General features: G+C 34.2%; 2 protein-coding genes across 10 annotated transcripts in view; one reads left to right on the forward strand and one right to left on the reverse strand.

The window, feature by feature from the left end:
• The window catches only part of LOC149737872 (uncharacterized), a 50919-nt gene extending 44301 nt beyond the window's left edge, over positions 1-6618 (forward strand). For all 4 annotated transcript variants that reach the window (XM_089875115.1, XM_089875119.1, XM_089875118.1 and 1 more), the window contains 10 exons: positions 109-253; positions 673-823; positions 1816-1991; positions 2579-2728; positions 3077-3219; positions 3785-3921; positions 4489-4586; positions 4978-5116; positions 5499-5549; positions 6452-6618. In XM_089875115.1, the coding sequence (XP_089731241.1) occupies positions 109-253; positions 673-823; positions 1816-1991; positions 2579-2728; positions 3077-3219; positions 3785-3921; positions 4489-4586; positions 4978-5116; positions 5499-5549; positions 6452-6570 (1309 nt within the window). In that variant the 3' untranslated portion in view covers positions 6571-6618. The remainder of the gene's footprint in view (positions 1-108; positions 254-672; positions 824-1815; positions 1992-2578; positions 2729-3076; positions 3220-3784; positions 3922-4488; positions 4587-4977; positions 5117-5498; positions 5550-6451) is intronic.
• LOC149737873 (uncharacterized) lies at positions 67-12978 on the reverse strand. Of its 6 annotated transcripts, XM_089875131.1 has the most exons (10): positions 12759-12978; positions 12039-12219; positions 11503-11618; positions 10945-11057; positions 10397-10685; positions 7339-9963; positions 4522-7240; positions 1829-3703; positions 684-799; positions 67-251 (listed from the first exon to the last, which is right to left on the reverse strand). In XM_089875131.1, exons 1-6 carry the CDS (start codon positions 12823-12825, stop codon positions 9770-9772), a joined length of 960 nt encoding a protein of 319 aa, XP_089731257.1. In that variant the 5' UTR covers positions 12826-12978; the 3' UTR covers positions 67-251; positions 684-799; positions 1829-3703; positions 4522-7240; positions 7339-9769. The 6 variants fall into 6 exon arrangements, with proteins under 6 accessions (XP_089731257.1, XP_089731260.1, XP_089731254.1 ...); XM_089875134.1 differs by lacking the exon at positions 684-799; XM_089875128.1 differs by having other exon boundaries at positions 67-799.
• Between the last annotated feature and the right edge of the window lie 54 nt (positions 12979-13032).

The following is a 13032-nucleotide window of genomic DNA, read 5'->3' on the forward strand; positions in this document are numbered from 1 at the left end:
TTTAGAACAGTATTTCATAAACCATTGATAAAAAACATATTAAATCGATTAAAACAATGATTACTAACTAAACATGTGAAAACTAATCTGCATATTCCTATTTCCCAGATTTACTTCCAAACATGTTGCATATGTTCAATACATGGTTCATTCAACTTATGGTCCAGCACGAGGTTGGGATGAAAGTGTTTTGTCCTCGCTTGGACCTATTGTAGCTATGATGCCATCGTCAGATATTAATGACATAAATCCTGTGAGTTATTTATTCGTTTCATATTTATATTTTTTTCCGTTGAACAGTTTTTCTTTTCTATATTCACGTTCGTGTATACCAAAATTAGTTAAATGCAGTACTTGTAAAATATTTTTTAAACTTAGAACTTTTGATGGTGTTGAAGGCAATATTTTAGATAACGAAAAAAGGAAATAAATAAACTAGGATTTTAGATAACATAAATCTTAGTCTCTCCACAAAACATAGAAATATATTGTTGGCATGTTACGATGTTGGTGGCTTTATAATTCTCTTTTACTAAAAAAATTGTGTGAAATAAATGAGAATAAACACTTTTTTAGAAATAAAACAAGTAAATGCTGTTATGTTTTAACACAGTTTATTAAAAATTTAGTAGATAATAAAATTCTACTGGAACACTTGATTTTTTTCAACAGGAGATTTTTACCGAAGCATTTGATGAAATGACACCCCCCATACTGGATGAGAATCTTCCTGTTTATTCATTCTTTAATCACTTAGCGTTTTATAGCAAGGCTCGGGATTCATTTCTTTCACAAAGATCTATTTCAAGAAAGAAGAGATCTCGTGAGTTTTTATTGGTTATGTAGGGTCTTCTTCAACCTTTTTTGGGTTGGTGAACCCCTGAAGTTGTTGCAACGAATTCATGCACCCCTGATTGCTTTAACGTGAAACTAATGACGCTTCGCAATTCCCAGTGATGCAAGATAGAATTTATATAGAATTCATATAAAAGAACGTGGCCAAATTTGTTAAAAATGTTCAAAACTAAATATTATTGCTGAAAATTGTTGAAATTTGTGGTGCACCCTTGTATACCCTTTTGTACTGGTGCAACCCAAGCCTATTTTGGTGCACCCGCACACAGGTTAAAAAGCACTGAATTGTAAATAGTGTTTATATAAACGTTTTTTTTGTATTTTTTTAGAGGCTGTTGCGTTATTTAAAACTTTGGCAGTACCTTTACATCACATTTGAGCATCTCTATCCATATACAAACTCCCATTTTTCATTGGTATCCCACTTAAATGCCTAAAGGGGCATACCAACAAAAAATCGAAATTTATGTATTGGTAGAAATGATCAAATGTGATGTAAAAGTACCAACAAATTTTCAAAACAACGAAACAGCTACCGAAAATATGCGAGTTAAAACAGAAAAACTGTTGGAGTAAAAAAAGCTTTGCCGCGCAACAATGCATAAAATTTCCCGTTAGAAAATAAAAATTAAAACATATTAAAGTTGTATCTTACAATTTTTTTATACATTGGCAATGAAGAAGCATTTATTACACAATTCCGAAACAACATTAGAAATTTCTTCAGAAGTTTAGAAAATAGAAATGATCAAAGTTGCAAGTTTTTCGAAAACTGTTTCATTTTGAAACTTTTCTGGTACCTTTAGATCACATTTGAACATATTTATTCATATACAAATTTTTATTTTTAATTTTTTGCCTCTTTAACAAAAAAAATTATTGGTATAAAAAATCAAAAATTCCACAAAATCTCATCTTTTTATCCAAACATTTGTAAATATAAGTATTTTCTCCCCTTAGTGTCGGTGCCTACGTTTGATGAGATTGTAGCTTTGGGGCCGGGCAACTCTGGTTGGTCAGTGGAGGAATTACAAGCAATATCTGCGTCTGATATCGTCAACTCGCTAGTTACGCTCGGTGCTGTTGAAGACTGGAGTAATGAACAAAGTGCTGTGTTAAGAACAAGACTGGAAGAGGTTTATTACTTTTGCAGAATAAAAAAAGAAAATATATTAAAAACTTATTAAATTTGTTAGATTTAAACAATGAATGTAACTTACTTTATCCTCACCTGACTGGAAAACAAACGACAGTGATTACATCTTGGTGTTCTATTGTCCAAATTATCAGCCATACATAAAAAAATAAAAATCCAAAAATGTAATCACACACAAAGTAACATACATGGTAACTCGTAAGCTGGCACGAGGTGTTAAACCCGTGTGATAACGACTGTCGCTTTCCGGCCACGCGGGATTAACTAAAAGTTACCAAGTGTGTTACTTCGTGGGTAATTATATTTTTATGAATGGCTGATAATTTTACAACTGATTAGTGACCTCTGTGTTGGAGCAATTGCCGTTAAGTGTCTTGGCCAAAGACACATACGCCCACAATGGTAGCAGCGAAGAGCCTTGAACCCATTATACCTCTGGGCTAGAGGCAGGTGCGCTAACCACTTTTGTACAGGGCACAACAGTTTGTTAAACTCCCTTACAGTTAAAAACATATTTACATTTAATTAAAAGTAAAAATAAGCTAAATATCTATTAATAATTTGCAGGCCATCGCCCCCTTATCGGAGTGGAGTAGTGACACCATTGTTGATGCAAAACACATTCTAACCAACCTAACCAAATATGAGATATCAACACTCGATATAAATCTTGATGCAGCAACTGCGCTGTCTGATCTTAACTGGAAGAATGACCAGGTTTGTTTATTCCACTAATCAATGAATGAATGTAACTTACTTTATCCTGGCATGGCTAGAAAACGACAGTCGTTATAACACGGGTGTTCTGTTTCATACACCTCGTGCCAGCTTACGAGCTACCAAGTGTATTACTTTGTAGGTGAATAGTTTTTGGGTTTTTTTTTTATTTGTGAATGATAATTTGGGCAACCCATTAGTTAAGTGTCTTGACCAAGGAGACATTTACATGTTGTTTTACAATCAACATATACGTAAAAATGTTTTTTTTAACAATTTATATGGATAAATGTTATTTTAGTTTTTTTACAAAACAAAGTAAAATAAATTGTAATATCGTTCCCACAGAGAACGGCAGCTTTTGACAGATACATGGCATACAACTCAAAGACAGCTTCAATACTTACATCAGATGAAATATCTGGTCTTAGTTCTTTGTTGTGCGGAATGAGTGAATCGCAAATCATGAATATACCACTTCCTACTATAAGGTGAATTTGATACTTTTAATTCTAAATTTTCGCTACAGTAATCGAAGGGACAAATAAAATAACTATTATAATTGGTATTTATTAAGTTTATTGAAGCAAGGTACCACCAAACTTTCAAAAACCAAAACAGTCTCTGAAAATATCCCAGAGAAGCATTCATTGTAATAAATCCCCCAAAAATTCTTTAGTAGTTTAGAAACTAAAAATGGTCAGTTGTTTTTTAAAAAACAACATTTTCATACTTTAGCAGTTTAATTTCACATAATTTTTTCATACACTATTTCGTTTTTCAAACTTTTGTGGTACCTTTAGATCACGTTTGTTTCTCAAATTTCTAAAAAGTTAAACTAACTGATTGCATATCTATTTCTAACAGTGCAAAGTACAATAATTACAAAACATTTCTTAACTTTGATATGTTCTAATTATTTGTAAATTTTGCATTTCTTTTTCCACAAAGGCAGTCATGTCTTTTTTCGTCATCCTGTGAAAAAAGTTATATATGTAAACTTGCGAGTTAGTGTTTATTTATTACCGTCAAATAAACAGTTAATTAATATTACAGTGGCTCAGTAAAAGATATTGGATCTCTCTCATGTTTTGATCAAACACAGTTAGATATGTTGTACACACTTGCTATGATGGCTGATTCAACCACCATACCTGATGGAGCACAACTTAACGAACTTGGCGCAATTGCAGGTGCGTTGTATGGCAGTCGAGTAAATATCCAAAAAATGTAGATAAAGCTTCATGAAGCAATTGGTAAGAAATTGTTAGACAGTTTTGCATAGAAGATTAGGTCATGTGTTTTCCAATTAAATGTAAATATGTTTTAACTCTAAGCGTGTTTTAACAACTGTTGTTTTGTCGTTATATCCTGTCTTTTCGTTTTAAATATTTTTAAATCTTCGCTACCGTAATCGAAGAGACAAATCAAGTTACTATTATCATTATACTATTATTTAGAAGAATAATATTAAATAATAACAATGTTTTTATGCATGGTATTTTACCATTTTCATAGCATCTGGTTATTTCCAGTTTATATTCAAACCACAAGATCTGTACCATTTTAAAAATTAGAAGTTATATGTTCTGCCTGTTTATTACTAAGAAACATGTTCCTCGTATTTAAAGCTAGAAATTATATGTTCTGCGCATTGCCTACTAAAATAACATATTCTGTGCAATTATTACTGAAAATAACATGTTCTGCAGATTTATTATTAAAAATAACATGTTCTTCGTATTTATCTTCATGCATAGCTGGAATGACAGTTTCTGCTCTACAAAGCTTACCCATAGAAGCAATGACATTGATCGATCCCATTTTCTTTGAAGTTGTTTCACCAGATCGTGTCAAGGTTGGTTGCATACTTCTTGTGTGGGGGTATGTTTCAACTTGGGTGTATTATAGGTAGTGAATAAAACAATGTGTTTATTGTGAGCGTATGTGTCCTAGGGTAAGACACTTAACGCCAATTACTTCAACTCAGTGGTCCTTAATGGGTTGTCCAAATTATCAGCCACACATAAAAATAGAAAAAAAATCTCTTTTTTCTGCAAAAAGGACTGAGCAAGTTACATTCAAAGAATTATTCCCAAGTTGATAAATTTGTGGTAAATTTTATATTTTTAGTTTGATAATATGAACAACATATTAGTGCCCTCTGTCTTAACAACAAATGTTAAGGGCCAAAAATAGACATTCAATCAGTTTTCTTGCACACTTTTTGTAGTAACATTATTCTGCAGAATGGATTTTCTTCACTTCAATTATCAGCGGCAGGAATCACCAACATTGCCACCATCTTACGAAATGAAAGGTTGTATAATGAATTAACGACGGATCAACAAAACACATTGAGACTTACAGCATATGGGATCGACGCTGGTATGTTAATATAAATATAAATATAAAAATAAATATTGGACAATTAGTTTAATTTGCAAACATTTTTAGAACGAGTGAATTGAATAACGAAATAATAGAAACGAAAGGCTAATTAGTAATTACGCACACTTTTGTTTCTGTTAAATAAATGGCTTGTTTGTCTGCTAGGTGTAGCGACCTCGCTTATTTTCTTCCAATCAAAAGTAAATATTTTTAACTATGTTTTAACAACTGTTGTTTTGTCGCTATATCCTGTCTTTTCATTTAAAGTATTTCTAAATCTTTGCTACTGTAATCGAGAGACAAATAAAAGTTATTATTATAATACTAGATACTGTTTTTTATTTTGTCTTTTAAGTTTAATTTAACGTTCCTCTCTTAGTGCTCGATGGATCAGCAAACAGCACTGGGTTCGACATCGATATTTTCGCAGGTTGGTATTGGTTTGTAACTGGTTCAGGCAATATTTGTCATATTTCCCTTTCCTGCATATGTTCTAATATCTTACCCCAATATCTCTAGTAACAGAGCTCAGCTTATGCTAAGTCCGGTGCCGTAGCACAGTTGGTTAGGACGCCCGCCTCTAGCCTTGAAGTAATGGGTTTTAGGCTTGTCGCTGCTACTATTGTTGGCGTATGTGTCCTTGGGCAAGACACTTAACCGCAATTGCTCCAACCCAGTGGTCACTAATGGGTTGTCCAAATTATCAGCCACACGTAAAACAATAATCACCCACAAAGTAACATACTTGATAACACAAAAGCTAGCGCGTGGTTTATGAAACAGAACACCCATGTTATAACGACTGTTGTTTTCCGACAACGCAAGGATAAAGTAAGTTACATTCATTCATCTAAGTGAAAAAGCATAACTTTGGCTTTATTTAACATAAGACACACAATAACCTAGAACAAAGTAAGTGACTTAAAATGAGACATAATACAAACACAGTATGCTGGTTGAACTAACAGTGACTCTGTAGAGAAAGAGAATGGTAGAGCTGCTTCTGCATCGCATGGGAAAGTAATAATAACAAGTGCCCGTGTTCACAACAGAATTACAATAACATTAAAAAATAAACTTTTAAACTTATATGCAGTGATTACACCAAGGTAATTTAAAATTGTTACACTAGCTTTTCTGGGTTGGATTTATTAACAGCACCTCACAACACAAGCACATGTTTAGAATGAATGACCAAAAAAAGAAAGAAGGCAAAATCATTGAGGCAGAACATAATGCACATGATTGGGGAGGGGCACCACACATACAAATTAAATACAATAGAAACTAAAACAATGGTGACTTAACAAAATCCATAAAATTATTTTCCAGGTGGAGATGATGGTGTGATACTGTTCGAAGGTAATCAAACTACTACATCTCAAGCAAATGTTGTAAAAACTTATAATTGGTTGTATTTGTTCCTCGCTATTATTATTGCAGTTGTTTAGATTTTTATGGCATTCGAGTTTATTCAATAAAGATTTATACACGATTGATTTTTTTCAAAAAAAAAGAACGTAGGGTCATGATGAGTTGTTTGTGCGTAAACAAGTTAAACTGTTTGCATATCTTGAGTTGGAATATATAGTCCTGTAGTTATTTACAGGTTTAAAAAGACTGTTTTTTTTATTTTAAACAGGTTTTATTACTACAATGCAGTTATACGCAGCAGGTGCTGCACTGTCTGCATAATATCCAGAGTAGGCCGGCCTCGCCTGCACCATAAAGATGGCGCTTATGCATATTTATTTCCAAAAGCGCAAAGTACAATAATTAGAGAATACTTAGGAGCTGCTACAATTGTGGGCGTATGTGTCTTTGGGCAAGACACTTAACAGCAATTGCTCCAACCCAGTGGTCACTAATGGGTTGTCCAAATTATCAGCCAAGCATACATAAAAAAATCCTAAAAAAATAATTACCTGCAAAGTAACATACATGGTAACTCGTAAGCTGGCACGAGGTGTTACACCCATTTGTGATAACGACTGTCGTTTTCCGGCCACGCAAGGATAAAGTAAGTTACATTCATTCATTTAACTTTAATATGTTCTAATTATTTGTAAATTTTGCCTTCCTTTTCTCCACAAAGGCAGTCATGTCTTATTTTCTGTTATTCTGTGAAAACAGTTATATACGTAAACATAAAACCAAGGCAACAGAAGTTTAAACCAACACACCAATGTTCAAACCAACACACACACTAAAAACATTACTTGGAACATTTTCTTTTCATGGTGTACCCCTTCTGATGCAGTTATCTTTTTCATGGTGTACCCCTTTTGATGAATTTATCTCATAAGCTGTAGTGATATATGTAGTCTACATTTGTTAAAGTTGGCAAAAATATCAATTCAGCAATACTCAGGTGACAAGTAATTCTGTATTTTTTAAAACTGGGTTCACAAAGCTCAATTAGGTTTATCTAGATGACCTGGTTCAGCTCACAGATGTAAAACGTTAGTTGCATTAAATAGTTCACCGTTATAACATAAAACTGATTGTATATAACAAAAAGTAAAACACGTTATTGTATGATAACAATGCATTGAATAAATTAACAGGTACAACTCCTTTATTGAATGGTAATACCCATCTACTATTGCACAAAACAGTGATTTAAGATTGGCATTAGTATTCACATTTTAACAAAACCATGAGTGACGTGATTAAAATGCATTTACAATCACAACTTTAAACAAAAATAAACTTTATTGAACAACATGAATAGAGTGTAATTTGGGCCCGATTGTTTGTATAGTTATTCAACAGCAGGTTACAAGTTGTAATGGCCTGTAAAACTGGGGTGACAAAACACATTAATCCAGGTTTTGGAAATTGGGATGACCTCATTGACCTGGCACCCACACAACCCCTAATTGGAAATCTATGAATAGTGGTACATAAATATAATGAGGTATTATACTACTATAGTTCACTATTGTTTGAGAAATAACTAACACAGATTCCTTGTTGAAAGAACCATCTCGTCAGCTTCAATGCTTTCCTTGGGTTTGCTTTGCATAATAGATTATATACCCAACACAATATGACTTAAAGTAGGGGAAGATGGATCACTTAAGCTCATATTGCTCAATATTTTTCAAAATCAAAAGGGTTTTTGTTTGATACCACAAATTAGTATTATTATTTCTTTATTAATTGACAAAAAAATAAAAAAAATATGTTACAACATATGATTTATTTAGCGATTTGCACAACATGTATAATTTTACAAATTTGACAACACACTGGGTTGAATGGGACAGTTTTTAAAATTATTGCCAATTTTGATTAATGATTGATTACCAGGAATACACAGAAATAACACAAAATAATACTGTTTGCTTTGAAAATCTACTTTAAACATTTTTTCTGGGCCATGCTGTTATAGTTTTTAACATGTTACCTACATTATAATATTGTATAAAAATTGGTATCATTTGAATAAATAATAGGTATTGTTCGAACATCAATTGATAAATATTTTTAAAAAATCGTAAAAATTCGTATAAACTTATTAGAAAATTGAAAATAACTGTTAATAAAGTTTACATTTTTGCTACAAATTGGGTATTGCTACACTGTTTTTCGCACAAGCCACTTCGCATAAATTATATTTAAGTGCAAATGACTGAATTTCAAATATATTATCCATGCCTAACCTTGTTATCATATTATATTTGAATAACCCCTGAGGTATAAACTATTGAATTAAGCAAACCTTTCAAAGTTTGGCAATAAAAGCCTACAAAACACAATGTGGGGAAAGATGGGACATCAAATTTAAATATATTTTTTTTATTATTAACAGCATTCTGCAACTTGTAGTTACCCGTGCTAGTGAAGACCCCGCCCCCCTTACTTAACGACTAACTACTAACTCCTATAACCATCAACTCCTAACCACCGACCGACCTCTAATACTTTTTAGTTTTTACCAGCCCATTTTGCTATGTACCGGAGGATTCTTTTTTAGTGCCAGTTTATGACACTAGTTTAATCGTCCACACTCGCAAATTACAAAATTTCATCGGCTTTTCTGTGATTTGGCGAGCATTCCAAACTAGCACCATAGTTGATGATGATAGCACCTTACTATTTCGCATTTTTACCTGTTCAAAAATACGGTTTCTATTTAACATATTTTTTCGATATTTAAAACAGTAATCGTCTTTTACGCGCGTTTTACAAAGTCGTGAAATATACTGCCAAATAATTCTGTAACTTTATTTTTCTGATTATCCTTAAGTGGGGGTTCGTAAAAAGAAAGTTAAAACTGTACCGTCTGACATAGTGTCCCATTTCCCCCCACCTTACTATATGTTAATTTGTGGATGGTTATTTGTCTGTATGGCTTATAATTTGAACAACCCATTAGTGACCACTGGGTTGGAGAAATTACCGTAAAATGTCTTGCTCAATAACAAACATGCCCACAATGATAGCAGCAACAAACCTTGAACCCATTACCTCTAAGTTACAGGCAGACGCGCAAACCACTTTGCCACGGCGCCGAACTTGTTATTAGTTTACTTTAAGTTATCTGTTTTTAAAGTAAACATATTATGATGCAGTTGTGTATTTACAAAAAAAATAAAAAGGGGAGAATATCGGATGAGAAATGTCGGTCCAAAGTAGGTTTGTTCAGCACGCATTAATTTCATTTTCGACATCGTCGTTGAAGCTAAATTTTTCTTGCGCGATTTTGAAAAAGTTTTCTTCGTCGATTTCTTCAACTTCTTCTTCTTTTTCTTCTTCTTCTTCTTCTTCTTCTTCTTCTTCTTCCTCTACTGGTTCTGTGTTGTGCAAACCAGCGAGCTGTAGAAGTCTGTTGGCAGCTGTTAATAATATGTTATTCGTCAAATCCAGCGTCGTGGCATAGTGGTTAGCGCGCCTGCCAGTAACCCAGAGATAATGGATTCAAGGCTCGACCCTGGGGGCGTATATGTTTAACGGCAATTGCTCCAACCCAGTGGTCACAGCACCCATGCAAATAATGTGGCACGATAATTTACAGATCCCAGTATCGCGTTTTTAACGATTTTTATATAGTAGGGCGTGAGAGAAGATGGGACATATTTTCATTACATTTTCTCGTCCTATTTGGTATTAAACAAAAAAACATTCGAAAAATTATAAAACCGTATCACCACAACTCCCATAGACCTTTGTTAATTGTTTAAAACACGCTCATGATATTTGGATATTATGTGCTAAAGCTGTTTCGTCTTTCCTCACTCTACTATACGGATATATATATTCAGTACTCACTGAGTGGACAGCAAAATCGGACTTCATAATCCTCGCACGGGACCTTGCTACTTGAGATAAAGCCCCAACTAGCCAGGACTCGGGTAAACTCCCGTAAAACAGTTTCATCAATTTGCCACTTCTGAATTTCCCTTAGAAAATCAGACATTTCGTTTTCTGTTGGCTGATCCTCATTGAGGCATCTTAATCCATTTTGCGGACTGATTTCAACTACGTTTTTCCCGGCCAGATATGCTGTTTTGTCGGTAGCCAATCTTGCTTCAACTGCAAATGGCGTGTTGCAAAGATCCTATAATTTGAACATGTGGTTTATTATATAAATTATAGTGGAGCAGGGTAAAATGGGACACCCTTTTATTTTATTTTCCCGTCCCATTGGATAGTAAACAAGAACATTCAAAGAATTTTAAAATCGTGTTCTTGCGAATCCCATAGACTGCTGTTAATTGTTTAAAATGGATATTTAGATATTATGTGCTAAAGGTATCGCGGCTTCCCCCACCCTACTGTATATGTATATTTTACATGAATAAGATTAATGACCATACCGACTTGTGAGTCGCCATAAACTTTCCAAGAGTGGCGTCATCTCCTTCATCTGTTACGTCGCCATTTCCGAACCACTGCGACCAGTAGGTTTCATCATGACAGACCCCAATAACTATAGATAAAGTAACATTAAAAATTACTTAAACATTACGACTCGTTATAAAACTGATTTTAAATACTTTAGTGAAAAGTGATTCTTGTTTAGTAAAGAATAATAAGGATCTAGTGCTACGAAAACGTAACATACAAAAATCAAGTCCAACCAATTGTTGTATTGAAGATATAGGAGAGTGGGGAAGATGGGACACATTTTGCACATAATATCTAAATATCCTGATCCTGTTTTAAACAATTAACAACAGTCTATGGGAGTTGTGAGAACACGGTTTTATAATTTTTTGAATGTTTTTTGTTTACGACCGAATGAGACGAGAAAATAGAATGAAAATGTGTCCTATCTTCCCCTACCCTGCTATATATTTTTCGCCTAAATGGCATCGTCAAGCTTTTATTCAAACACATTTTATTTTCAATAACCACTCGCATTGCACACCAACCTGCAGGACAACAGTATCTGACCCTGTAATCGTGACATTGCTCTCCTTCTTCTTGATCTGCATTTACGCAGTGAAACCCAGTGGTTTTATCTATGGTTACAACTTGTCCCATCTCCCTGCGATAGATAATGTAACAGGTTTTAAGTGAAGGTAACTTACTTCACACTCACGTGGTCGGAAAACAACAGTCGTTATAACACGAGTGTTCTGTTTTATAGACTTCGTGCCAGCTTACGAGTTACCATGTATGTTACTTTGTAGGGGAATATTTTTGCATTTTTTAAAAATTGTTTTTATTCAAGGCTGATAATTTGGATAACCGATTAGTGACAACTGGGTTGGATCAATTGGCGTTAAGTATCTTGCCCAAGGACACATACGCCAACAATGGTATAGCAGCGACGAGCCATTAAATTGAACCGAATACCTCAGAGCTAGAGGCCGGCGTGCTAACCACTTTGCTACGGCGCCGGACGTTTGGATAAAATTGGGGAAATTCAAACTATTTTTGTTTAGTGAGTTTTAAAACATCTTACCGGTAATCGACCAAGGTACCATCCCCATCAATAACCTTTGCATCGATTGCAGTTGGGGCAGCACACACCGAAAATGCTTTCTCAGATCTCAATGCTTCGAAGTTTTCATAATCCCCGTCTTCAGAAGGATTGTCCATGTTGAAATACTCACTCCAATGCTCACAATCTGGAGGCTCGAACGCTGAAAACAGCACGGAATTTAATAACGGTATACAGTAGGGTGAGACATCGGGATACTTCAGCAGTTCAGCACATATTCTAAACAGTAACTGATTTTATGCCGTGTGCTTTGTTGGACCGCGAAGATACTAATACATTCGTTTTCGTGTTTTATCTATGTTTTAAAGGGAATTAAAAACTTTAACAACTTGCCACATCCCAACTTGCCCCAACACAGTCCCAACTTGCCCCAACTCAGTACCCTACTTCATGAGTCAGGCATCCATGGTCAATTCAGTGCGCTTTTGGGCCAGGCATGATATTCACTTCTGGTGCTATTGCGCATGCGTAAAAGACAGGAAGAAGTATTACGAAAACTCCGACCAAATTTTATGCATCTCTCTCATGTCTAATAGATAAGGTCCTCTTAAATACATTAAATAGTACGTTTTAAAAAGATAAAGATCTATAAAAGAACCGTCCGCGCACGCGTAGTAACACCCGTTCAAATAATTACAGCGTTTTGTATTTTAATGCAAGCCTGTTTTATTTTTACCTTACCTTGAGCATAAATAGCATTTCCAAAGAAAACAATGCAGTACACAACGTATATTAAGAGACAGCTCATAATATTAATTTCTCTACAAGAATATGTTATCGGTTTCTGCAAAAGTACGGAATACTGTTAAACATTACTAAGTAATACATCTTCCAACCTGGACACAACCATAAGCGAAATGGCAAAAGTTTTCTGGAAGTTTTAAATTTAACAGAACATTCTATTGTTGTGAGACAATAAAAACCACACGCTTTAATCTTTATTTGTGTGTTTAAG

The sequence above is a fragment of the Ciona robusta genome, chromosome 3 (genome assembly GCF_009617815.1).
Source record: "Ciona robusta chromosome 3, ASM961781v2".
NCBI lineage: Eukaryota > Metazoa > Chordata > Ascidiacea > Phlebobranchia > Cionidae > Ciona > Ciona robusta.

What these genes read in the sequence shown, in the direction of transcription:
- LOC149737873 (XM_089875133.1), bottom strand. Translation starts at nt 12,825, where the DNA reads ATGAGCTGTCTCTTAATATACGTTGTGTACTGCATTGTTTTCTTTGGA. An exon ending in AAATGCTATTTATGCTCAAG is followed by an intron (nt 12,220 to 12,758) that starts GTAAGGTAAAAA and finishes TGCTGTTTTCAG; the next exon opens with CGTTCGAGCCTCCAGATTGT. An exon ending in CCGATTTTGCTGTCCACTCA is followed by an intron (nt 9,964 to 10,396) that starts GTGAGTACTGAA and finishes TATTATTAACAG; the next exon opens with CTGCCAACAGACTTCTACAG.